The 24,691-nt window shown below is 35.8% G+C and overlaps 3 protein-coding genes and 1 pseudogene across 8 annotated transcripts; 1 reads left to right on the forward strand and 3 right to left on the reverse strand.

Moving 5' to 3' along the window:
* The first annotated feature begins 2,822 nt into the window (after nt 1-2,822).
* LOC149385558 (RING-H2 finger protein ATL60 pseudogene) lies at nt 2,823-4,598 on the forward strand (annotated as a pseudogene).
* Nucleotides 4,599-4,831: 233 nt separating this feature from the next.
* On the reverse strand, nt 4,832-5,703 carry LOC149385559 (uncharacterized). Its single transcript, XM_089627169.1, has 2 exons — nt 5,370-5,703; nt 4,832-5,294 (listed from the first exon to the last, which is right to left on the reverse strand). The coding sequence occupies exons 1-2, from the start codon at nt 5,436-5,438 to the stop codon at nt 4,926-4,928; spliced, it is 438 nt and encodes a 145-aa protein (XP_089483295.1). The 5' UTR covers nt 5,439-5,703; the 3' UTR covers nt 4,832-4,925.
* A 948-nt stretch (nt 5,704-6,651) lies between these two features.
* On the reverse strand, nt 6,652-9,783 carry LOC149385560 (ubiquitin-conjugating enzyme E2 34-like). 2 transcript variants are annotated; one of them, XM_089626674.1, is made up of 10 exons: nt 9,636-9,783; nt 8,979-9,101; nt 8,678-8,732; nt 8,299-8,337; nt 8,013-8,076; nt 7,849-7,910; nt 7,711-7,750; nt 7,559-7,586; nt 7,380-7,471; nt 6,652-7,230 (listed from the first exon to the last, which is right to left on the reverse strand). In XM_089626674.1, the coding sequence occupies exons 2-10, from the start codon at nt 9,033-9,035 to the stop codon at nt 6,963-6,965; spliced, it is 705 nt and encodes a 234-aa protein (XP_089482800.1). In that variant the 5' UTR covers nt 9,036-9,101; nt 9,636-9,783; the 3' UTR covers nt 6,652-6,962. The 2 variants fall into 2 exon arrangements, with proteins under 2 accessions (XP_089482800.1, XP_089482801.1); XM_089626675.1 differs by having other exon boundaries at nt 9,553-9,772.
* Nucleotides 9,784-11,859: 2,076 nt separating this feature from the next.
* PUM23 (pumilio 23) lies at nt 11,860-17,442 on the reverse strand. Of its 5 annotated transcripts, XR_016301378.1 has the most exons (13): nt 17,291-17,442; nt 17,036-17,213; nt 16,575-16,938; nt 15,823-16,128; nt 15,539-15,706; nt 14,855-14,998; nt 14,518-14,637; nt 14,161-14,346; nt 13,720-13,868; nt 13,445-13,627; nt 12,813-13,317; nt 12,443-12,479; nt 12,234-12,333 (listed from the first exon to the last, which is right to left on the reverse strand). XR_016301378.1 is itself a non-coding variant. In XM_089626698.1 (11 exons), exons 2-11 carry the CDS (start codon nt 17,149-17,151, stop codon nt 12,921-12,923), a joined length of 2,133 nt encoding a protein of 710 aa, XP_089482824.1. In that variant the 5' UTR covers nt 17,152-17,213; nt 17,291-17,442; the 3' UTR covers nt 12,643-12,920. The 5 variants fall into 5 exon arrangements, 1 of the variants encoding a protein (XP_089482824.1); XR_016301380.1 differs by lacking the exon at nt 12,443-12,479 and having other exon boundaries at nt 11,860-12,333; XR_016301377.1 differs by having other exon boundaries at nt 12,256-12,479.
* Between the last annotated feature and the right edge of the window lie 7,249 nt (nt 17,443-24,691).

Genomic DNA, 24,691 nt, shown 5'->3' on the forward strand with positions numbered 1-24,691 from the left:
TTAATTATTTATTTTGTAGGTCTTTGTCGTCGTGAACTTTAGCAAAGAGCAACGGACTTGAGTTCTTTTTTATTTTATTTTCTGCATAAGACTTGAGTTTTTCATGATCAAGAGAAAAAAATATTTATTTATTTTTGGCGATTTTCTAATTCCTATGATTTTTTTTCTTTTTGATTTTTTTTATAGACTTGTTTTAAATATTTCTATTGATTTTTGCTTAATGTTTTACACTTATTTACATTACTAAATTACGGTGAACCCGAACAAACCGACTCGAACCGCCCCAAACAAACCAATCCAAACCAACCCGATCTTTTTTGGTTCGGGTTGGTTTGGTTCACATACCTTTAGCGGTTTGGTTTGGGTTTTCAAATTGACAAACCGAATGCATCGGCTTGGGTCCGTCAAAAGTATAAAACCGAATAACCCAACCCGATGTACAGTCCTAGTTTAAAGGCTCTCTACTCTAATGGGGATCCTCAAATTTATCTATATTACATTTTAGTCCTTAATATTTAAGGAAAAAGTTATACAAAATAGCCATTTTAAACTGATTGATTAGAAAAAAAGGCAAAATTTCAAATTTTCAACAAAATAGACAAAGTTACGTCGTTAAAAATATTTTGCAATCAAGATTAAAAATTTTGACGACTATTATAGGAAATTTATCACTTTAAAAAACATCAATACTAGGGTTAAGAAATTTTTCGGAACTTGATTATTGTACATTTTGGTTATTTTACTCATTGTACACAAACTTTGGTTATTTTGCAAATTCATTTCGTTGAATTGACTATGTAGTCAAATTACCCAATATTTAATACTAATTCATTATTATAATTTTATAAATAATAATAAAACATACACAATATATAATTAATTTTTAATAGAACGTAGATGAAAATATAAAATTATACACAAATAGTAATAAAACATGTATTTTTTAAAACAATAATAAAACATACATTAAAACCATAAAATTAACAAATAATGATAAGGCGCCTAATGATAAAATGAATGCATTTTTATTCTGTTATTTTAAGTGAATGTATTGAATATTATACTCTTCCATTAATATTAATAGCAAATGTTATGTTTTTTTATTATCATTATTATTCATCCACTAGTAATCTCAAAAGTTTTTAAGGGTCTAAATAGTAACCTCAAAATGAGATTCTGAGGATTCCTATTAGAGAGATGCTCTAAATTACTAAACTTTCATATTGACCAGCTTTAGCGACCAATAGTTTAAGCTGCTTAAAGGGTCAAAATCATGAGATAAAGTTAAACAAATATTTTGGAATTTTTTTTTTCATGCTTTTTCCACCAATCCCACCATTTTCTTGGTTACATTTTAGAAGTTTCACAGAAACATCGGATTTGTCTTTTTAAAGCATATATCCTAATGGAATTGGTACAATTTGGCCGAGTCCTTTTTTTTTCGGTCTTCTATTTATTCCCTATCTTCTCTTCATTTTGATGCTTTGAATAAGTCACACACAACACCACACAACACAAGTGGATTAGTCTTTATAACGTTTTCTTCTTCTTTTTCAATTGACTTGCCAAATGTTTGAATTTTTGAATGCTCTCTATTTGTTGCCATTTACTAGTAACTTCGGTCACCGGTCTTTCTTATACCGCTATCTGTATCAAATTATCAATACAATTCAATATAACATGCCTATATCTATAATTTAAAGGTTGGTCCCCGAGATTTAATTTCACTTGTTCTTTGCACCCCTTACGCATATGTAGTGAGAATAATATTTCTATGTTAACAATGAATAGTAACGAAATTTTAGCAATATATATGTGGACGATACACATAATAATGGACTGGGAGAACAGATGTGGAGTTCTGAATTATTATTGATATCGATGTGAAATTTGGATTTATATTGCTAATGTGAACTCATGAATTGCATTGCACCATCGGTTTTGTGGTTTAAAACAACCATAGAAGTTGTAGCCTTTTTAAAGACTCGTTTCTCAGCTCAAACTGTTGAGTGAGCCACAAAACGATTGACAATTTTCTCAACTCCAATTATAATGAGACATTGAACATATTCCCTTAGCAACCAAGTAATTGTTGTTATCCACTCGTGCCATCTTAATTGATATTTCAAGTTCCAAACAAGTATATCTTAAATAAAATAATAATAAATCAACAAATATCCCAACGAGTTTCAATTGTCAATTCTTTTGAGATATTTCATTATCTAAGTTAAAAGAAAAGACTTAATAGTGTTAAGTTTTAAAAATATATTTATCTCTGTAATTTGAAAAAAAAATTAATCTAAAATACTCTATATTTATTGAAGGACATAGAGATTTGTCAAAGATTATCGAATTTTGTTGGAAATCATAAAAAATGGTAATAAAAAAAAAAGCATACAAAATTGTTAATTTATTTATCATATTTTGTTACATTTTTCGTCGAATTGCACCAGATTCTATCATTTTAAAAAAAAATTACAACGAAGTCTAACATGAATTTTTTTTTTTATGAATTTCTATAACTTCGACATGCGTAAAAAATCATATGAAAACACGAAGAAAAATATTAGTTATAAAATAAATTTTTGAATGTGATTGTCGGACTTCTAAAATGAGAAAAAAATGTTTGTAAAAATGGAGATTAAAAGAAAAGAATTGTGAAATATTGCAATCAATGATTATTTTGTAAACTGTTACATAAATTTAAATAATTATCCAAATGATATTTCACATTCTATTTTGTTTTTTTTCCATTATATAACGTTTCTCTGTATTATGATTTATGTCCAAGTTTGAATCTTCAGGGAATCTCTCTCTCTCTCTCTCTCTCTCCTTTATTTTCTTCTTACTTTCTTTGAACACTCTTATTTACGTCTCTTCTTTCAACAACAGCATTCAAATTCCCCCAAAAAAATTTCACTTTAAAAAAAAAAAAAAGAACTTGCACGAAAAACAAGTCAGACTTGTTCTCTTTTTCACATTCAACATTTAAAACCCCCAAAACAATTCATTCCCGAGCCAACCAAAACCCACACATCCCAAGTATCCCAACATAGCCATTGAAGAACCTTGCTCTTCTCCAGACTCGTCGTCTATAAATGGGTGAGTCGACTCGGTTCAGCCGAGCCCTAGACGACTCAAAAGCCGTCGCGCTCACAGGGAAGATCATGGTGGTCGCCATTATCGTCCTCTTCGTCGTCGTCGTGTTCGTCATCTTCCTCCACCTCTACTCCAAGTGGTTCTGGCGGCGACTCGGGGAAGACGAAGAAGAAGAAGAAGGAACCGACTCGGCGCCGAGCCGGATCCGCCGGAGCCGTCGTCGTCGCCGATTCGTCTTCGCGCCGGGACAGGATCCGAGCGCCGCCGCCGCGGCGCTCCACCAAGGCCTCGATTCTTCCGTCCTCCGATCCCTTCCAGCCCTAGTTTTTCGCGCGGAGGATTTCAGCGACGGACTCGAATGCGCGGTTTGCCTATCGGAGCTCGCCGACGGCGAGCGAGCCAGGCTTCTGCCGAAATGCAACCACGGATTCCACGTGGATTGCATCGACATGTGGTTTCAGTCTCACTCCACGTGTCCGCTCTGCCGAAACTCCGTCGCGTCGGAGAAAGAATCGGCTCCGGCGTCGGTCAGCGTCGACGATCCGCAGATCAGCGTCGATTCCGCCGCGGCAGAGGAGAGCGAGAGTGATATCCCTAGCTTTCCGACGAACGTGCTGTTTTGGGGAGATCAGAGTCAGGTCAGCTCAGGGAATGCTTGTTTGGAAGAGGAAGGCGGTTCCGCTAACGTTCTTCCTTCCCCTTTGTCGTCGTCTTCGTCGTCGAACGACGGAGTTTTGGTGATCGATGTACCGAGAGAAAATCCGGCGGCTTCGTCGTCGGCTTCCGGCGAGGATTTGAAGTCTCCGGTTACAACGAGGTTGAGGAGTCTGAAGAGGCTTCTGAGCAGAGAGAAGAGAGTGAATCCTTGCAGCTCCAATTCCGTCAGCGACATTGAACAAGGAAACGGAGCACAGAGCTAGAAGAGAGAGAGATTGTGATCTCTCATCACTGCGCTTTGAGAAAAATCTACCCAAAACTGGTAACACACAGACACAGAAGATCGCTTGAATGAGAAGTGAATCGATTGTATATTTCGTGCGAAAGTCAAAAAGCGGCGTTGATATTCTTGCCCTTTGCTTAGCGTTTACTTATTTTGTTATAATGAAAATGAGAAGAATTCCACTTCGTTCATCAAACACTTCGATCACGAATCATTTACAGTCCTTTGAAAAAAAAAAATTAAAGATTCGCAAAACAAGCGATTCATCTCCAGGGTTTTGGGAACATTGAGTTTTTGAAGTGTCGTTTGACTTGTATTCATTTCTAAAGGTAAAGTCTTGTTTGGACCTTTGGACACGTTAATTCTTTACAACCCTGTTAGTGCGTTTACCTGGAATTACCTTTCTCAGAATCTTCTCGACGGTATTTTTTTGCACATTTATTTGTTTGGTCTACCACCACTATCGTTGAACATTTTCTTCGTTCCATTTCCAAAGGAAAAATTTTATCACTCTGAATTTAAGCTTACTATTAAGCCCCCCTGTTTTTTTTTTTGTTTTTTGTGTTTTTTTTTAATGGCGGATCTAAATCCTCTTGGAATTATTTGAGGCCTCCTTAATTTTTGAAATGAGGACCCACAGTTTTTATTTTACGTTTTATTATTATTATTTCTTGCGGAGCTTTTACGGAACCTTGCTCATGATTAATGTGGTATACAAATTATTATTTTGTTCTTTATTTACTGGGTTGATTTAAAATAAGGACAGCAGTACTTTAAAAACAAAAACGCTTCAACTTGGTTGAATAAGCTGATATTAAAGTCAAATTACTCCTCTAATTGAGAAAATTAAGACGAAACATTTTAAATTACTTTCCATCAAATCAACTCAAGTCACCAAATAAAGAGGACCATAACTCTTATCATTATTATTATCAGCAAAAGGCCTTCCAAGCTGATCAAGACACACATATGGAATCTCAGCATTGCCTTTGCCTGACTTGGTTATTGGGCTGAACAGACCACTCATCACCGGCCCCGAAAACGGCCGAACCGGACCGGACATGAATCGCCTTCTCAAAGCTCGATGATGACTCGTCGTCTCGTCCTTTGTCTTCTTGCTCTTCTCGCCTTTCCACAAACGAAAAACAAAAGCCTTCCATAATGGTTTCTTCTTTGTGTCGTCTCGAGAATCTTCTTCCGCCAATATCACGGAGCCTTCCTTTGGCCGATCATTCCGTTTGGCTTCTTCCAAGAACTATTGTTCAAAGATATGATATCAAGTGGTGAGGTATTGAAAACAAGAAAACCATATATGTTATGCATTATTTACCTGAGCAAACTCATCATGAGGATTGTATTGGTTCGTCTCGTATATTTGGTGCACTGGAGATTTCTTCATATAGTAAATTTGTATAATTGCCTGAAGAGAAGTGAGTGAATATGAATATGAATATGAACAGGGAAGACTGTTTCTATAGGTCTATGTCTGCCATTTAGTTTTAAGTGAGTGTGCTCTTCTAGTAGAAGAAAAATGAAAAAAAAGGAAGGACAAAACACATGGCTTTACGGAAAGTGAAGAGAGATTATAGTGGCAGTGTGAATGATTCATTATGCTATTATTGAATAATGTAATATTTATCGTTAAAAATAATAAACACGAGAAAAAGGGGAGACCAAACTATTCCTATTATACTAAGGCTACATTAAGAATAATGCTATTATTTATCAGACCATCTGTGAAATCTACATATTTTTAAAGCGCGATTAAGGAGAGAATGAGATGGTGATTTGGACATAGAAAATGGAGAGTGAGTGGTTTACACTTGAGACAAACCATGATTTATTACTAGTAATTAATGAGGAAAGCTAAGCACTGAGTAAACAAGAAGTATGAAATTGAGTAGCTAAAATTGAGGGATATGGATAAGTAAATAATTTAATAATATCATTAACGAGTTGACCACGCAGTATATGTAATGTTGTGAAACGCCTAATTAAATAAACACCACAAACCACGGGAAGCGCTTACAATTTGTCTTAAAACTTTTTTCTATCAACTTCTTATAAAACTCCCACTGATTGACATATTTTTTGCTCTCCTGTTTTTCTTAAGAAATGGCCAGTGTTGTCTTAAACTACAATCTTGGCTTTGAAAATCGGTTACAAATGATTAGTGTCCCAGTGGCAAAGTCGAGTGATTAGTTTAATGCAGAACCAAATCCGCAATACAAGGAAGCATTATGATAATGAAGAAAATCAATAAAATTGGGATTTGCATGCGTACTATGATCATGGCGCACATTGCGGACACCATTTTTTTTATAAATAAATTTAAAAAGTTCAGTAGTATTATATGTCGATTGTAGAGACAGAAGTACGTCGCTGTTGGTCAACCAATTAGGTCTTATTTATCTACCGTACTTTTTTCAGATCCTGAGCAATATTTTTTCAAGGTAGCTAAACTAACTATTTTCTTTACTCCAACTACTACACTGAGAATATAAATATATTTGTGGATTGAAGTCTTGGATTTTGGTACATGATTTAAATTAAAATATAGTTGCCACGTGTGCATACACATAAACATAAACATACCAGATGGAAACTCCCACTGAAGTCAGACAACACAATAGATCCATAAACATGTCATCATTCTTACTGTATCACATAACATTGACCGTTACCCAAACAACACCCAAAAGAAAAACACCAACCATTGAGAACGTAAAACACCCGTCAAGCGACTCAAACCAAGTCTTCTTTTTTTAACAGATCCCCTATACAAGCCCATGTTAGATATAACACAAAACTAGATAAGAAAAAAAAAAATTAGTCTCTTGAAGAAGAAGAAGAAGCCCGATATACCGATACTCGACCCAACTGACAGCAACGGAGGTTTTTTCATTGCGATCGTGTTTTGATATCAAAGTTGTAGAAGCGGGAGAGCCATTACGAGGCCAAAAATGGAGAGGAGCAAGAAAATCATCCAAGTTGGTAATGACTGTTTTTTGTCTTTCCTTCTTTCCACAACACCATTTACTTCATTTGCGAATCCCGTCGAATCGATTGCCTTGTCCAACAAGGGCCCGGAATTTGCTGGCTGAGACGTGTTTTCGGGCACCGGCTCTGGAGCTTGCTGTTCCTCGTTATACTTGTCCACGTACTCGGGGAACATTTTCCGGAACGTTGCACTGTAAAGAAGAAGAGCTCATGAGTCAAGAGACCAAAACACAAGTCCAATGTGAAAGGCTCCACAATTTGCCCTCCCTTTGGTATTGTGGCAAATGTGATTTTTTCCTTATATGCAAAGACTCTTTAACACATACAAATAAACACTTACTTTTTACAATTGAAAGCAAGGGAAGACTTGGCCAATCGCTGCTTCTCAGCGACAGTACTATTCACACTGCCGGTAGTTGGGCTGCTGTCGTTCTGCACAGATAGATATAATCATCAAATAAAGTCATATGTCTGTTATTAGCTTTAAGCCAGAAAAATGCAGTGGCAAAATGGACTCACCATGAATGACAAAAGACCTTGAAGAATGCTACATTATAAGAAATAGCAGAAGTATGTTACTGGGATTAGCTCTTCGCACAAATCGTTGACATGACAAGACAAACTGAGTACCATAAAATTTATCACTCTGAGAATGAATGATTCTTTCTTACCTTGATACAGACCACATGGGGTTCCAAGACTCCGGGTGAACTAAACACGAAGAAAAACATGAATGTATGATAAAGTCAGCTGTCAATGATAAGTAAGCTATAAGAATCAAACTCTTCGCAACAGTGTCTGAAACTTACAATCGCTTATGGATAAACATAATTTCTTCTGCGTCATGAAACGTCCACTGGGAGTGACCATGCTGGCAAAGGCAAAAATAGAATAACTAAGCATTTACAAATTCTCCAAAACTATTTGCGTACAAAGTAAAAGTAGTGTGAAGAGGTTTAGCAAAGAGCTTTACGTTATTCCCGGAGGCTTGTATGGGTACTCTGGGGGAAATTTGATTTTCCCATAGTAAAATCCACCTTCAGAGAATGTGCCAGGCGAAAAAAAACAAGGTGAATTTTGCGAAGGGTCAGTATGACTGAATTATTATAATCTTTATTGATATTATTGAATTTTTTTCAACATCTAATTTAATCTTGGTAGCACAGGATACACAATGCAAATAGGGAAAAACAGAAGAAGAGGGTTATGTTTTCAAGTATTTTTCTTAATGCACATGGCTGTGGAATTCTGGGACAGACCTGCAAAAGGTGTTCCGGTACTTCCCTCCAACACATAATCTGTCACAAAGAATTAATGAATAGATAAGTAAAACTAGTCGAATCATGGAAAACAATCTGACCTCTGAGAATATACATTAATATAATCAAGCCTAAACAAAACAGCTCCCAGACATCCAATAAACAAAATAGCATAATGCAATAAAAATTAGCAATAACATGAGAAAAAAAAAACACATTTTATATCAGAAATTCTTTTCTTGCAACTAGTAGAAAAAAAAATGCTACATACAGCTGTATCTACTAACTAAACAGATAAACACATAACTACTTCAACCAAAAATCACCCAGCCAAGAAAGTTTCACCAAACTTGTAAGATTAGATTAAATATAAACTTACGCCACTCAAGAATGTCATTAGAGGAAGGACGAGCCGTAACATGAGAAACTGGTTCCTACAGGTTTACAAATTAAAACAGTAAGTATCACCCTGAATTCCACGGTAGGAGAAAAATTAATAACCTAATTTAAACTTAAATTAATTATTTAAAACTTAAAACATAATCCATACCCATATCCATATAAATGCTACATCCTATTTTTCTAATCCCAATTGGGCAGAATCCGATAGCGATTAAAAGCTCAAACATATATAAAAGAAAAGACATGATACAATCGCTAAAAGACAATTGGATTCATACTTTGCAGAGTGCTCGGAACTCTTTCTGGAGGCGCTTGACACACGGTTTATCAGCCATCTCTCAAGATCTCCACAGATTCTAGGGGGAGTATATGAGCTGGTAGTCCCTCAGATATTATTGTATCTGTTTACCACATATATCAACAATAGCAAAATATCAGTTTAGTTTGGAATCATTTCATTTTAACCACAAAAACCAATCCCCACATAACAAAAAAAAACCCCATTTTAATAACCTAACACAACAATCCCAGAATCACTGTGATCTCGAAAATTAGGAAACAGTTCTTGCAGGGTTTCTAGTTCTTTGTTTCTGTGGGATGATAAGTGAAACCCTAGCTAAACTCTGAACCTAGCAAAGCCACAAAATCAACTTCACATTGTTTCCTGATCGTCCGAAGTATAGCTATAAATCTCTGTAGAAAAAAAATAAGGCGCACTAAAACTAAATTCTTGAGCTGATTTCAGTACTCAAAAGCAAGAGTCCAAATCCAAACATCCGCGGAATCGATTTGGAAGTCCTAAATCAATATTCAATTTAACGCCAACCAATGAAATCCACGAAATTTAAGTACCTCAAAAATCCGATTGATAAACGGAGCGGAAGAACGAATCAGTGATCAGCGAAAGATAGGTAGCAGAGAAAATTGGAACGAACCTGTAGAGAGAAGAGATCGCCTCTCAGAAAATAATGGGAAATGGAAATTTCTTCGGTCTTTTCACGCGCTACGAAGCTAAAAAGGTGTAATCTCAGATGCGTCAAACAAAGCGAGATATCAAATCAATTCAATATTATTTATATTTTTCCTTATAAAATTAGTTGAGCTCTTTAAGCCTCTTTCTATCTTGATTCTTTGAATGCCTGGATGGGTCCCACTTTTTCAATAGAGTGTCTTTCGTCGAATGGTCCACGTCGGCATGGTGAGAAGATAAATATCCGGCCTGGCTGAGGCTAGGGTAGCTGAGGCCCAAGTTAGTTGATTATGGGCCGAGTGTAGACAGAGATTAGGGGCTTTTAAAGCCAAGTGGTATTTGCATCTTATGTCACAAATTGGCAATCCAATTGCAAATAAGTCACATGCAAAAATTTTAGAAAGTTTTAGAGGAAGATGAAGTGATTTTTAATGAGGTATTGTAAAAATTCAGAAGACATTGAGTAACTAATAAAAAGATTAAATGATGAGAGGGGGTAATTTGAAATTCGCACATGTGACTCGAATGTAAATACGTGACACAAATGCAATTTTGACAACTTTGTGACACAAATGTAAAAACCCGACGAATTTGTGACATTGACGCAAATTTCCCTAAAGCCAACGGTATCTAGTCTTATTCATTTTGCTTATTGCTTAGTGAATATAAAACTTTTTAAGTTGTAAACCGTACGGGTTTCAAAATTGTTTACTGTTTTATACTCTATTTAAAATTACAATTTCATTTACAAGGAAAATAAGTGTACGGCTTGAAAAAAAATGTTATTTTTGAAAAAATTTAAAATAGACGTTAATTTAAAAACATTTCACTCTAAAACCATTATTCTCCTAATCTGGCTAGCTTAATATGAAAAATTACATAAAGATTTTAAAAATGGTGATTCGGCTAAATAACGGATTTAAAGTTAATGATTTGCAAAATAGTTAAGGTTTGTTTAAGATTAGAAAAATAGCTAAAATGTGCAATAATCAGATTTTAAAATACAAAATTAATTTTAAGATTAATATTTTTAAAAGTGATAAATTTGTTATAATAATTGTTAAAAAATTTAATTTTGGTGTCAAAAAATATTTGAAAACGTAACTTTGATTACTATGCTGAAATTTAAAATTTTTACTATTTTGCTACTCAATTAGTTTCAAATTATTTGTACAATTTTTTCTTTCAAAAAAAGTAACAACTCATAAATTTTCTTATAAATTAAACTTTCAACGTTATATAAAGTTAAATACAATCCAAAAGGTTAAAAAATCTGAAAACTTGAATGAAATGTTTGTTTATTACTTAGAAAAACACAATTTTTTATAATAAAACTTTGAAGACGACATTTATGAGATAAAACTTTTGAACACAGTCCATGAATGCTTTCAAGGGATAAAAACCAATAGAGAAAAATTATAATTTGTAATATTATTTTGTGAAAGTTGTTCTATAATATTATTAAGCCCATAACTTACTAATCCTAAGGCAAATGGTCGACCTTTCGTCACCTTTTTGTGTGGCAACATGGGGGCGTAAAAAATGGGAAATTTGATTTTAACCGAAAATCGTTAGACTTTTTTGTTCCATTTTTACATATAAGATAAATTGAAAATTCTTTTCTTTCATACACTATTCAAAGAACCTTGAATTCCGTTCTGACCGGTCACAGAACCATAATTTCAGTACCTTTTTGGTAATGTTCATCAATTTTTATTATTTTTGGTATAATAAGATATATTTTAAGTTTAAATTTTTTTTTTAATTTTATTTTGTGAATAGTGTCGGAATTGGAAGATTCCATCTCCATCAAACCGAAATTCTTTAAGGGCTGAAATTCTTCCTTTCGTAATGAAGTGGAGTTTCCGCTTAATAAATGTGGAATTTTCATTTCTTCCACAAGCCCAGATTTAGACTTATAGGACCACAGTTTGGTTCGACAATAGTTATAACTTGCAACCCCACCACGTTATAAACCAACTTGTAAATATTTTTTTTATTTTCGTCCAAAACAAAGATTCACTTTTAATATAATATCAGTCTTTTTCTCTTCTCCAGAAAACAGTCAATATTAATCTCAAAATCACGTGTCCAGTCACATGATCTCCTTCTGAAAAAAACCAACGCCACCCCAAATCAGTTGGTCAGAACTAGAACATGTGTAAACAGCCAAAAAATTGAGCACATGATAAACTGTTACCAGATCCCAATTTTAGAGTGTACTATTAAATCTCTGTCGATGATAAAAAAAAATATGCAGTTGGTATAACTAAAGTATTCATATAATTTTAACTGCCAGCTTTAGCATAATCTCCTACCTTATTAGTTTAACTAAACCTAAACCTTGAACTTATCAGCTTCATTAATTAACAAAAGAAAGCACAGAGCGAAGGAAATGAGAGCCTGGTCCAAAATACTTGCTGCTTTTGCACTCACAGTAACTCTTATTCTGTCTTCAATTCCTTGTGGGTCGAGAGCTGAGGCGCGTCCAATGCCAAAAGATCAAGTCTCTTCGGCTTTGAAAACTGCTTCACCATCATCATCATCATCGTCATTATCATCTCGATCCACCAAAAGTTTTCAGACCAGGAATACAGGGACTCCGTACACCAAAAAGGCTGTTCGGTCGAGTTTTCGTGTAATTCCACCGAGCTCTTCGAATCCTACACAGAACAAGTAATAGTCTCTACTTATTTACCAAGAGCTCTCTCTCGAGATTCTTCACTTTCAGATCAGAAGACTTCTTTCCTGTGCAGTTTGTAATAATTCTACCTGTGTGCTGTGCCAGGTCTGATCCATCTTGACATGGCTGAAGAGAAGATAGAATCTACAGCGCAGAAATACTGAGATCCACACAGTAGCTAGGTTTCTTTTTCCTTCATTTATTTCATTTTGTAGCTCATACAACTTTCCCTTTTTTTATTTTTTTTTATAGTGTAGAGTAGTGTCTTCTGTTCAAGAGATGTTATGCAAATACTATAACATAACAGTTCACCTTTTGTAATAGAAAGTATTTTGTTTTTCCTTTTTTATAATATAAAAGAATTACAGTTCCAAAAATTAAGATCCTTCAATGCATAAGCTTAAGAGCATAAATAAAACAGACGCACGCGACCAAAAAAAAAACACTAATCATGTGTACCTCTTCATATGCTTGTTTGCGACCAGCTCTGAGATTACACTTGTTAGTTTTCACAGCTCTTGAAAACCCAAAACGAAAAACTAATCAAGGCTCGGATAATTATCCAAGTCATGTCTTTGACTTCTTATGGGATAGGAACGGGATATCGCCACCAGGCCGTTTCCTCTCCGTTTTCCCAGGAGAGCTGTCGTTCTTGCCTGTATGTTTTCCTTTATGGCCTTTTCCATGCTTCTCCGCTTTTTGGGACTTGCGCTTAAATCCTGAATCGCTCAAAAATGGCACCGGGATAGATAAGCTCTCGTTGATTTCTTCCCTCATTTTCTTCAGCCCTTCTTGTTGTTGGGTCTTCTTGGAACCATCACTAAGAAAGTTATTATTCCTCGGTGGCAAGTGATCATTTCTCGGTGGTTTAGTTTCCCCGGATCCAAATGTATCGTAAAATTCTTGATAAGCGGACTGTTTCGATGCCTGTCTAGACCTCCACAGATCAGGACGAGCAGCGAATCTGTTATGAATGATGGATATAAAGAAACATATTAGTAAAAAAACTCAGGCTATTTCAATCTCTTCATACAAATTCTATAAAAAGTGTATATGTGTCTGTATATATATATGTATAGACAATCACTTGCCCTTCAACATCTAGCTTCCTCATGAGATGTGGTCCGTGTCTTGTCTTGGAAAGCTCATTTCGCACAGCAGATAATTCAGAAACTATGGACTCTTGTATGGACGCGTTACTTGTGGAGAAGCACTTTTCGACAGTAAATGAACCAGACATAATCATTGAAAGCGCTCCGAAATTCCCACAAAGCCTACAAAACAACAATGGTCTTAAGCTATAAGTTTTTCAAATCAACCCCATATACAATGCACAAGTTACTGTTAAGATTAAAAAAAAAAATACTTCGAGACTAAACGGCGTTTCAATTTTACAGAAACGTCTGAATTCAAAAAAGCTTCAAAGACACGAGCACCGGCTGCATCCTTTGCAGTTTCTAGAACTTTGTCGGAGTCCAATGACAAAATACTTGTTATGAAAGGTTGTACAATCGCCTGAAAATGGGAAATGGTATAAATCGCCATGTTAGAGTTGATAAACATTATAACATGAGCGATCATGACTGCCATGTTAAGTGCCAATTGCATTGCAAGAACTTTAACAATTTATATTCCAAAAGCTTTGGAATTTTCTTTCGTGAATGCCTATAACTTCATGATACGAAAACTCATGGGATAATTGTGTTTTTAACATATAAGATTACGAGCAAATGAAAAATCTTGTGAGACAAATATTCAAGTCCAAATTAAAATGAAAGGTTTAAGAAGTGAATTGCAAGTTCCTTACACTTGGATATCGAAAAACTTGCTGCAAAATCAGGGAGCCGATTACATGCATTTTAAGGCTTCTTGGCCAGCTCCAATTAGCTTTGTCTTTAGAAAACAAGTAGCTATCAAGGAAGAGAAATCGGGGAACAACACAGTCCGATGACTCATTTGTCGAACTTACAGCAGAAACAAGAGCCTGACAACACTGCCAAAGAATAGGAAGGGACGTAACTGTATTAGGATCAAGGAGAAAATTGATTCCAAAATTTGAAGGAAGTGATAATTCACGTAGTGGATAGCTATTTCCAAGAACAGAATAGAAAATAATGGTCGATATTCAGACAGCGAAATAAATAAAGCAGAACCACATAAAAACCTTTTGGTCGTAAGTATGAAGTCTCTGGCTTGCAGCGACAATTGAAGCAATAACTCCTGGCTTTCCCATCCCAATGATATCTTTAAACTTATGACCAAGTTCCTCCCAGATAAGATCCATCTAGTGGAAGATGTTAATCAATGAGAACAATATTACAGGGAGATACAATAGATAAATATCTCTTATGACTTAAGATTCAACTATTGGCTTCAAGTTTCAATTACCCGAGACTAAAAATATTTAACCAAAATTCCCAAATCCACCTGGTAATAGTTAAGATTAAGTCACTAGAGGATATAAGAAGGATTTTAGGAGTTAACAATGAATTCTAACGTACATGATCTTGTTGCTGCACATGTGATACTAGAGCTTGAACAACAAAGTTCCCACACTGATGAGTTGAAAGCTCGAACAACGAATTTCCAAACACTTTCGTGAATATTTCATTATACAAGGGTTCAGGGGCCACTTCTAAAATCACCTGCATAATTTAGAGAAAATTAAGAATGTATGGGTTAGAATAACATCATCGCGTGGATAAAGTGTATACGCTACTTTCAAATATGATGCCTACTCTCAGTTTTATTTTATTTTATTTTTCATTATTATAAAGAGAATCTCTACGCCGATGTTGCATAAGAGATTCATTTTCTTTTTAAACTAGGGTTTATCCCTAGGTTCCCCCGCCTCATCCCACAACATTTGGCGGAAACTAGAAACACTAGCAAATGCTATGTGGGTAACTTTAGAAGGGTCAAACCTAGGTACTCTTGGAAATAAACCAAGGGCCTGACAACTAGACCAACAACTGTTAGGTGTCATAGAAGAGAATTTTATGAATGAGGAGCCTCGAGATATAATCCACATGAACTTAAAACGGATTCTCTGCTATCAAATGGATTAGTTCCACACCTGATCTTCAAAAATTATATTCAGACAAATTTGTTAAGCTTTTAAATTGGTAATATTTATTCTTCTTACAAGAAAAATAAAATACACCTATATATGTAAAGTGTCTTACCTCCATAAGATGGCTGTATGCAGTTTCTTTCATCAAATGTACAACATGTTTCGATTTACTCAAGTCTAGATAATTTCCCTCTGTAGGGTCCTCCTTTTTGCAACCAAGAAGAACGGGGATAATCTTCGACAGTTCTTCATCGTCTCCAGCCAAAACCTTCAAAGCAGCCTATCGGGAGGGGAAATATTAAAGCAGATTTAAGAATAAGTGTCAAGCACATGGAATGTTAAAAAAAATTGAGAAATTAAGGATAAAGAAAAAGAACACACATGTCATACTCGTACCTGCAAAACGAGACTGCTGAACTGGTCAATCTGCGAGGTCTTCATATATTCCTCGGTACAACTCAAGATCTCCGTTATGAGCAACTTCAGTAGATCAGGAAATCCTTGATGGATCTGCGATGATGCGTGATCGTCCGATTTATGCGTCTTGAAATTCAACCGCTCCGCTAGAGCCATAGATGAGGACTTCCCACCGTCGGACTTGACAGAAACGATTGGCATTCCTTTACAAAGATAAATAAGGCTTCGAAGAACGTGGGAACCGTGGCAATCCGACATTACATCACCTGGGTACTCAACCATCACCTAACCAAATACAAAGCTCGGTTCATCTTCACGCTATAAACAGAACAAAAAAAAACTCACACAATTCCCATACAGAAAATGCAAAGGGAAAAGACGAAAACCTCTAGCATTTTCCTTGTCTTGTTGGATTGCATAAAAAAAGTTGGTGGGAAATGTATAATTAAGAAAATAAAAATCCGAGAGAACTCCAGTATGTGCGGGATTTCATTCTCTTTTATCTCCCACTCGTTTGCTTTTCTTTATCTTCCTAATTTTATCAATTTTGCATAGCTTTGTTCATTTACAATTTCCTCAACACATCAGAATAATACTGAGATTATCCAATGATCCAAGAGCTATGGCTCTAGAGGTCAGGTCATGGGTTCTAGCTTCTCTATATCTGGCAAACACAATAAAGAACTTTGCTCTTAGCGTTCTCTAAAGCACGTGACTTTCTCATTCCATACCTTGCATAGGACAGTGATGGTGTCTTCGATCAGAGAGCGTTCCTCGCCGTCCTGGAGATGGTGGGACAGAGACCGGAACGCAGACTCGGCCACGAAAGAACCGCACTTGTCGGTGGCGATGTAGGCAAAGTCGTTGGCGCAGCCCTGAAGGAAAGCGCAGAGCCGGTCAACGCTGCAGCCTTCTAGAAGCATCTCGAGCGTGTGGCTGATTATGTAATCCGTGGCCAGCTGAAACTCCTTCCCCGCCGTCTCTTCCAGGGCGTTCCCGCAGATCATCGCCCTCTCTTCCAACTCCACGCCGTTGCTCTCGAAAAGGTTCGCGATTTCCGAGAAGTACTTCGTTGTTTCTGGATCAACAGGCTTCCTATAGAAGAAGAAGAAGAAGAAGAAGAACACAAATTCAGAGGCCATTGTTGAAAAAACGCTCGATTGTATCGATGAGCTGTTTTTTTTTTTATTACCTCACGGCGAACTTCGAATACCGGTCGTTCGTTCGCTCCGGTCCGTGTTTTTCGGAATCGGCATCGAAATTTCCGTTCCTGTTCTTCTTCTTGTTGCTCTTTCTGAACTCTCCCATGTTTTTCCTTGTCCTCTTAACAAATCTACGAAATCCTTGTAGTGCTTTCGAGCTAGCTGAAACTATAAGGACAACGGCAACAAAATTACCACCACAACGACACGAAATCGAAGAAAGCTATATAAAGATATACACACACCGACTCGCAGCTCTGAAAGTAACACTTTTGATTCGAAACCTAACTTCGAACTTGGATATGCCTAACGGCAAAATTAAGCAGAATATCGTCGTCGATTGATTCGAGTGTGTGTGTAAAATCGCAGGGTTTAGCGCAGCTTCTTGGCGGAAAATTTGACTGTAAGCCCAAGCCTGTAATAATCTATTTAACCTAATGGGCTCATTGGGCCTAATAGATTATGAAGAGGCCCAGTAAGCCCCGAATCAACTGTTTTACGGCTTTCTACCGGACTCGCTACTCCTCATTTCATGGTAATCTCACCTTTTCAAACATTTAATAAATAAACATATCATTTTTATAATTTTCAGACTTTTTTTTTCAGCACTGTGCCTCAGTAGCGAAATAATTAATATATTTTAGTTTGGATGAAAAAATATATAGAGATATGTCCAGAATATTTAAGTTTGAAAAAAATGTATTTAAAGTTTTTTTGGAGACACTTTTATCTTTCTTATAAAAAAAAAAAATCGATACAAATGAACATTACTTTGCGTTTAGAGTCCAATCTCTTATTTTTTCTTTAAAAAAATTTCCTCAACTTTATATATAAATATATATCTATATATATATATATATATATATATATTATAATGAGAAGAAACTAAATAAAATTTAAAAAAATTAAAAGTAAATAATGAGAGGTATTTGTGGAATATAAAAGGAGACATTTGAAGTACTCGAGGTAATTTTCACGCCTATTTTTGTGTTAGGGCATATTAGTGAGAGATAGTTAATTAAGAGTTTGTAGCTGAATATCACTAATAGTGAAGTTTTATATATAAATATCATTACATTTTGTTTTAAATAATTTTATCATAATTTACAACGATATCATCATAATAGTACTCAAACTTAAGACGATATCATTATAAAAATATTTAAACTTGTCACGATATCATCATATGAAGATATTCAAACAACGTATGATTGCATCGTGTATTATGGTAAAAGTGTCCATTACTTTTTATATGTTTTGTCAATTTCTTCTTTCTCTGTGATATTCAAGTCAAAAGTATATAGTTTGCAATTCCTAAGTCTGAAGTGGTCCCTTTAAAAAAGTGTGAAGTGGTCTAATTTTTCATATAAAATACTGTTACATATTTACTAACTTCAAATATAAAAGAACTATCATGTTATGTTAATTACCTCATAAAACTGGCTTCCTTGACAATATTTTTGAAACCAACAAAAAAAAAATTGAAAAACAATCGTAATTTATGTAATGGAAGCATTTACAGTAAAGTAGGAAATAAAATATAAAACCATCCATTTTGTAAACCAAAAACAGTCTAGACCATTTACGTTAAAATTCTAACCTAACTATCTAATAATTGAAAAAATAGCTCAAACTAGAATGAGGCGCAGGCTCACTGCCGGCCTTGGGCTAAGGCAAGCTAGGCCCAGGCCTAGGGCCCCATATGTGGATAGGCCCCAAAAAATTTACATTTTTTGCTTATTTTTAAGAAAATTTATATTTTTTACCCTAAAAATTTACACTTTTGGCCCATTTTCTAAAAAATTTAAATTTTTTACCCTGAAAATTTAAATTTTTATTAGTATTATAGGGCCCCAAAATATTGAATCGCCTAGAGCTCCCGGTGAGCTTGGGTCGGTCCTGCGCAGGCTCCATGTCATGTGAGACATAGACACAGCTAAAGTATATCCTTATTATTTGAATTATTAGGTAATAGTGTTTTTTTGGCTATTTGATATAATTTCTTTTTGGCGCCATCGCTGCTCTTGCGATGTGGAACAGTGCTCGCTGGCTACCTTCTCCAAAAGAATCTCTAAGGTAGAATTTGCCCTTCACCGTGGTGGTTTCATCCTAACTATTGTGCTCGTTGATCATGGTTTCGCGTTTCAATCCGACAAGGCCTTCTTTGTTGTGGTTGAGAGATGTCCACTATCACTAATTCACGGATCCTGGATCCATGTACTAAATGTTAAAGAGTGTGGTAGGTGGGTTCATGATGAAGGATTTTGGGGCGTGATTCAACGGGTGTCCTTCTGAGGAGGACTTTTATGGTGGTTTTTAATTTTATTTTTAGTTAAGGTGGCTAGTGTGTCTATGTTGTTTGGTGTTTCGTTTAGTCTTGTTTATTTTTTTCATTTTGGTTGTTTATGTTTTGTTGTGCGTCCATGTTAATTACGTTGGTGGTTTTTGTGTCTCGAAAATGATTCAATTATCTTTATGATTTTAATTCGAGTTTTATGTTTATGTTTTGGCAGTGCAGATACTCGAACATTTTTCTCCACGGTTGGTAGTTCTCGAGCGTTTCGATTTATTGGTTAACTCTTAGGGGCATTTTATAAAAGTTAGTGAGTTTTTTTTTTTTTTGGTTGATTTTCGACTGTGAGACATTTTTTTCACGATTGGTGGTTCTCAAGTGTTTTGGTTCATCGATTAATATGTAAGGGTATTTTATAAAAGCTAGTAAGTTGGTCAAAGTTTAGTGTTGTCTATCTTCTATTCCTTGAAAGCTCATACACGTTGACTCATTGCTGTCTTCAAATCTCATCTTCCATTATATAAAAATGTATGAGTACTCGAGAATCGAGAGTTACACTCATAACTTATTAAAAAAGCCTCGAGCTAATGTTAAAAAAAATATAATTAAAAGAAAATATTTAATAAGCTATTGAATAGTAAACTAGCCCTAACTTGATGCACAAATCATGCAAGGTTAATTATGTGAACTAGTTTACCGCCTCACTAAGGAATATATAACTTAATTAATATTTCCTATTCCTTCCAAATTTCATATAATAGATGGTGTTTAACCCTGCAAATTGCAAAATTTGAGGAACGATGACTATGACTAAGAAAATCATGCATGATTCGTTTTATTGCTAATTTGCCTATATTATTTTGTATAATACGACATCATACTTCTTTTTAATTATACTCTAGCATTACTCCGTAATTTAACTATTATTAATTCACTAAATTATCGCACTGCTGTCGTACTTATGCTTAGAGTTACATGCATGAATGTTTCTTTATATATAAGTTGAGAAAAACCTGCACTATAGCTTGTAAATTTTTACTACATATTTACTTGCAATAACAATTACTCAAATCAATCCATGCATATAAAATAATAGTGTATGATTTTCAACAATTCGCTGCTTCACCGCTTTTTGTCAAACTTCCTTTTGAATAAATGTGAAATCTAACAGCTAACTATCAAGTTCCACATGTATTTTTTTTTAATGTAAAATATGTAATAAGAAACATGCTTTTTTTTTCTTTTTAAAAAAACTAGAACTACCTACTTTTATATCAATATCGGTGTCAATTCTGGTGGAATGTAATGCACTGCATAAATTAATTTATTATTTTTGCGCTTATGATGTCGGTGGATATAATTGTGGTACATACATATACTGATAGATCGGATAAGTATGTATTAAAGTTATGAATTATAATAAACATAAAGTTATGAATTAAGTTATGTCCTACATATGCAATTCACATGTTGAGATCGGATCTTATATACTGATCTGATAGATCAAGCAGCCACCTAATAATTTCCTTTACACGTGGTGCATACATATCTCTATATGTTTATATATATACACCAGAATTTCAATTCACGAGAGTTATATATGATTAAAATATAAAAACTCTAAGACTGTTTGTTTTTACGGGTAAATATGAATAATTTTGGTCTAAAATATTAAGCAAATAGTAAAAATAAGGATGAAAAAAACAACTTTTTAAAAGTTTCAAAGGGGCATAATATCGATATTAACAAGAAATAATTAATGCGCAATCTACGCTTGACTGAGTTTATTTGTTTCAACAATCACCTAAACGTTTCAGAAAATAGTCCAAATTATATGAAACAGAAAAAGACAAATAATTTGCTCTGTTTTCCATTAATATTATTTCGTTTTTCATTCTCTTTATTTATTTTATTTCTGAAATCGCGAGACATAAGATACGGTATTGTTTGGATGGATTAGTACAGTACTGGAGATTTGCACATGGAATTGCGTATACCCAATGCTTTTTGTCCAGACTCACGATTTTAACGATTCCAATGGTACATTATTTAATAATTTATTGTTTTGTTTTATATATCATGTTTTGTTCACGCCACAATGATTTTTTTGTATGAGTGTTAGCAATATTACATAAATAATATTGATATAGACGAATAAAGACAAAATTGCTTGTTAGGAAAATACACGTAAATAAATTACAAAAAACCCGGTTACACCTTTGTACAAAGAACCGGAGAAAACAAAAACAGATCGGAAAAGTCGAGGCCCGTTGGACGGTTTCCTTGAAGCTTTTTATCGCCCTCCCACGGGTGCTGGAATTCGTGAGCGAAAGCCTCCCAGGATACAACGACTTCAGAGACAAGTTGAGCACCAACCACTTGACTCTCTCAGCGAACTAGAACCTGTGAGAATACTATCACCAAGACAAAGAATATTTTCTGGGAAAGAGAGAGTATCCGGGAACAGTGGGGAAAGAGGAATTTTCTCTATGTATATTTCGGTATACTTCCGTATGTATGAATGAGAGCTTAAACCTCTTTATATAGGCCAAGGCAGTGAGGTTTGAATTCCAAAACGTCCAGCCATAAAGGCAATAACGCAGGTCATTACACCCAGTAATTACACCGTTTCAAACCATTCAGAGCGTCCAACGTTTTCAGCATTAATGGCATTGAACACAGCCATAAAGTGAGCTTAAAGCCCAAAAACCGTAGGCTTTAATTCGTCACTTCGTCTGGTCGAGCTCGTCCAGTTCGACCTCGCTAGTCGAGCTGATCAGTTCGACCTCGCCAGTCGAGCTGATCAGTTCGACCTCGCCGGTCGAGCTGATCAGTTCGACCGCTCCAGTCGAGCTGATCCAGTTCGACCTCTAGTACGTTGGTTTCGCCTTTGTCGAGCTGAATGACTTCGTCAATACGTCCAGCTCGACCTCGCCTAGTCGAGCTGATCAGTTCGACCTTGCCTGTCGAGCTGATCCAGTTCGACCTTGCCAGTCGAGCTGATTAGTTCGACCTTGCCAGTCGAGCTGATTAGTTCGACCTTGCCAGTCGAGCTTATCAGTTCGACCACTCCAGTCGAGCTGATTCAGTTCGACCTCTCCAGTCGAGCTCGCCCGGTCGAGCGTCCAGTTCGACCTATCTAGTCGAGCTGTCCAGCTCGTCCTATCTAGTCGAGCTAAGTGACTTTGTCCAGCTCGCCCCAGCTCGTCAATTTCTCATTCAACTTAGGTCCGATTTTGGCAAACAAAATCGGCCATCCACATGTTAATAAATATTATTTATTTATTTATTAACTTTATTCCAACACTTTATTCCAACAAATAAATAATATTTATTTATTTATTAACTTTATTCCAACAATCCCCCACATGAATGAAATTGAGACGACAATTATAAAAGACACGACTCGATGTGGTGATAGCTTCTACGGTCAATACCAGTATAGGATAGGTAGGCAAAGCCTTTGAACCTTCCCTCGGAAAGATATGTCATCTTTACTGACTACTCAGTAGACACGTTGTCCTTGAACTGTTAGCCGTTTTGTATAAACGATAAACATATCCCCCACTGATATCTCCCTGACACAGGTTCTGTTCTCATGGTTATGTTCATTTTGGCCCTGAACATCAGCCTGGTTCTGCAAGAGTTTCTAAAGAATTAAGCCCAATTAATTCTCCTTCGAAGCGGCCCAACTTCTCTCTCACATATGTGATTCTTTTGTCAAGAGTAATCCCGCATTACTAGAATCATTAAAAGCTCTAAGTTTAACCTCGTACGGGAGTCACTATTTAAGATTTAGGAATAGGACTAGGGGTTTTCCCCCACAGTGACCTCACAAAGCCATTGACAATTAGGTTGTCCCTTTGAACCAAGATCTTGGGATCTCCAGTCATCATGGTTGGGTTTCCTTTGCCTTGGCTTTATTTGCCATGGGCTTTAGCCTCATTCCTTTGGTTGTCTTCTCTACTTGGTCCCTATTTAACCCTTTGGTTAGCGGATCCGCAATGTTCTCTTTGGACCTAACATAGTCAATACTAATGACTCCAGATGAGAGAAGTTGTCTAATGGTATTATGTCGTCGACGGATATGTCTAGACTTACCATTATACATCACATTATGTGCCCTACCAATAGCAGATTGGTTATCACAATATACACATATTGCAGGCATCGGTTTTGTCCAATTAGGAATATCCTCCACAAAGTTCCTTAGCCATTCGGCTTCTTCCCCACATTTATCCAATGCAACAAACTCAGATTCCATCGTACATCTCGTTATCACAGTTTGTTTGGAGGATTTCCAAGATATGGCTGCACCTCCCAGAGTGAATACATAACCACTCGTGGCTTTTGAATCTTGAATATCAGATATCCAACTTGCATCAGTGTACCCTTTAATTACTTCAGGATATCTCGTATAGTGTAGACCGTAATCACGAGTGAATCGTAGATATCTCAAGACTCTTACGATTGCTTTCCAGTGTTCAGCACTTGGATTACTCGTATATCGAGCTAGTCTACTCACGGTGTAGGCTAAATCCGGTCTCGTGCAACTCATCAAGTACATAAGACTGCCTATCACTCTAGCATATTCAATTTGAGAGATGCTTTCACCTTTATTCTTAGACAAGTGTTGACTAATGTCTATGGGAGTTCTCGAGACTCCAGAATCGTCATTTCCAAACTTGTCCAGAATCTTATCAACGTAGTGTGTTTGATCCAGTACAATCCCATCGGGTGTTCGGGTAATCTTGATCCCCATAATTACATTAGCAATTCCCAGATCTTTTATATCGAACCTTGAGTTCAACATATCTTTTGTGGATTGGACCATACGATCATTACTCCCCACTATGAGCATGTCATCTACATATAAACACAGAATCACATATCCATGTTCAGTGGTTTTAATGTACACACATTTGTCACACTCGTTGATTTTAAATCCATTTGACATCATCACGTTGTCAAATTTCTCATGCCATTGCTTTGGGGCTTGTTTAAGGCCATAAAGCGACTTGACAAGTTTACAGACTTTCTTTTCTTGTCCAGGTGCGATACAACCCTCAGGTTGATTCATATAGATCTCTTCTTCGAGATCTCCATTAAGAAATGCTGTTTTTACATCCATTTGATGAATTTCAAGATTGCGTAATGCAGCAACGGCAATTATCAATCTAATAGACGTTATTCTCGTCACGGGAGAATAAGTATCAAAGTAATCAACACCCTCTTGTTGTTTATACCCTTTGATTACCAGTCGTGCTTTGTATTTATCAATTGAGTCATCGACTTTCATCTTCCTCGTAAAGATCCACCTAGATCCGAGCGTTTTATTTCCAGGAGGAAGATC

This window comes from Urtica dioica, chromosome 9 (assembly GCF_054948205.1).
Source record: "Urtica dioica subsp. dioica isolate 48M chromosome 9, U.dioica_male_clone48M_v1_H2, whole genome shotgun sequence".
In the NCBI taxonomy this organism is placed as follows: Eukaryota; Viridiplantae; Streptophyta; class Magnoliopsida; order Rosales; family Urticaceae; genus Urtica; species Urtica dioica.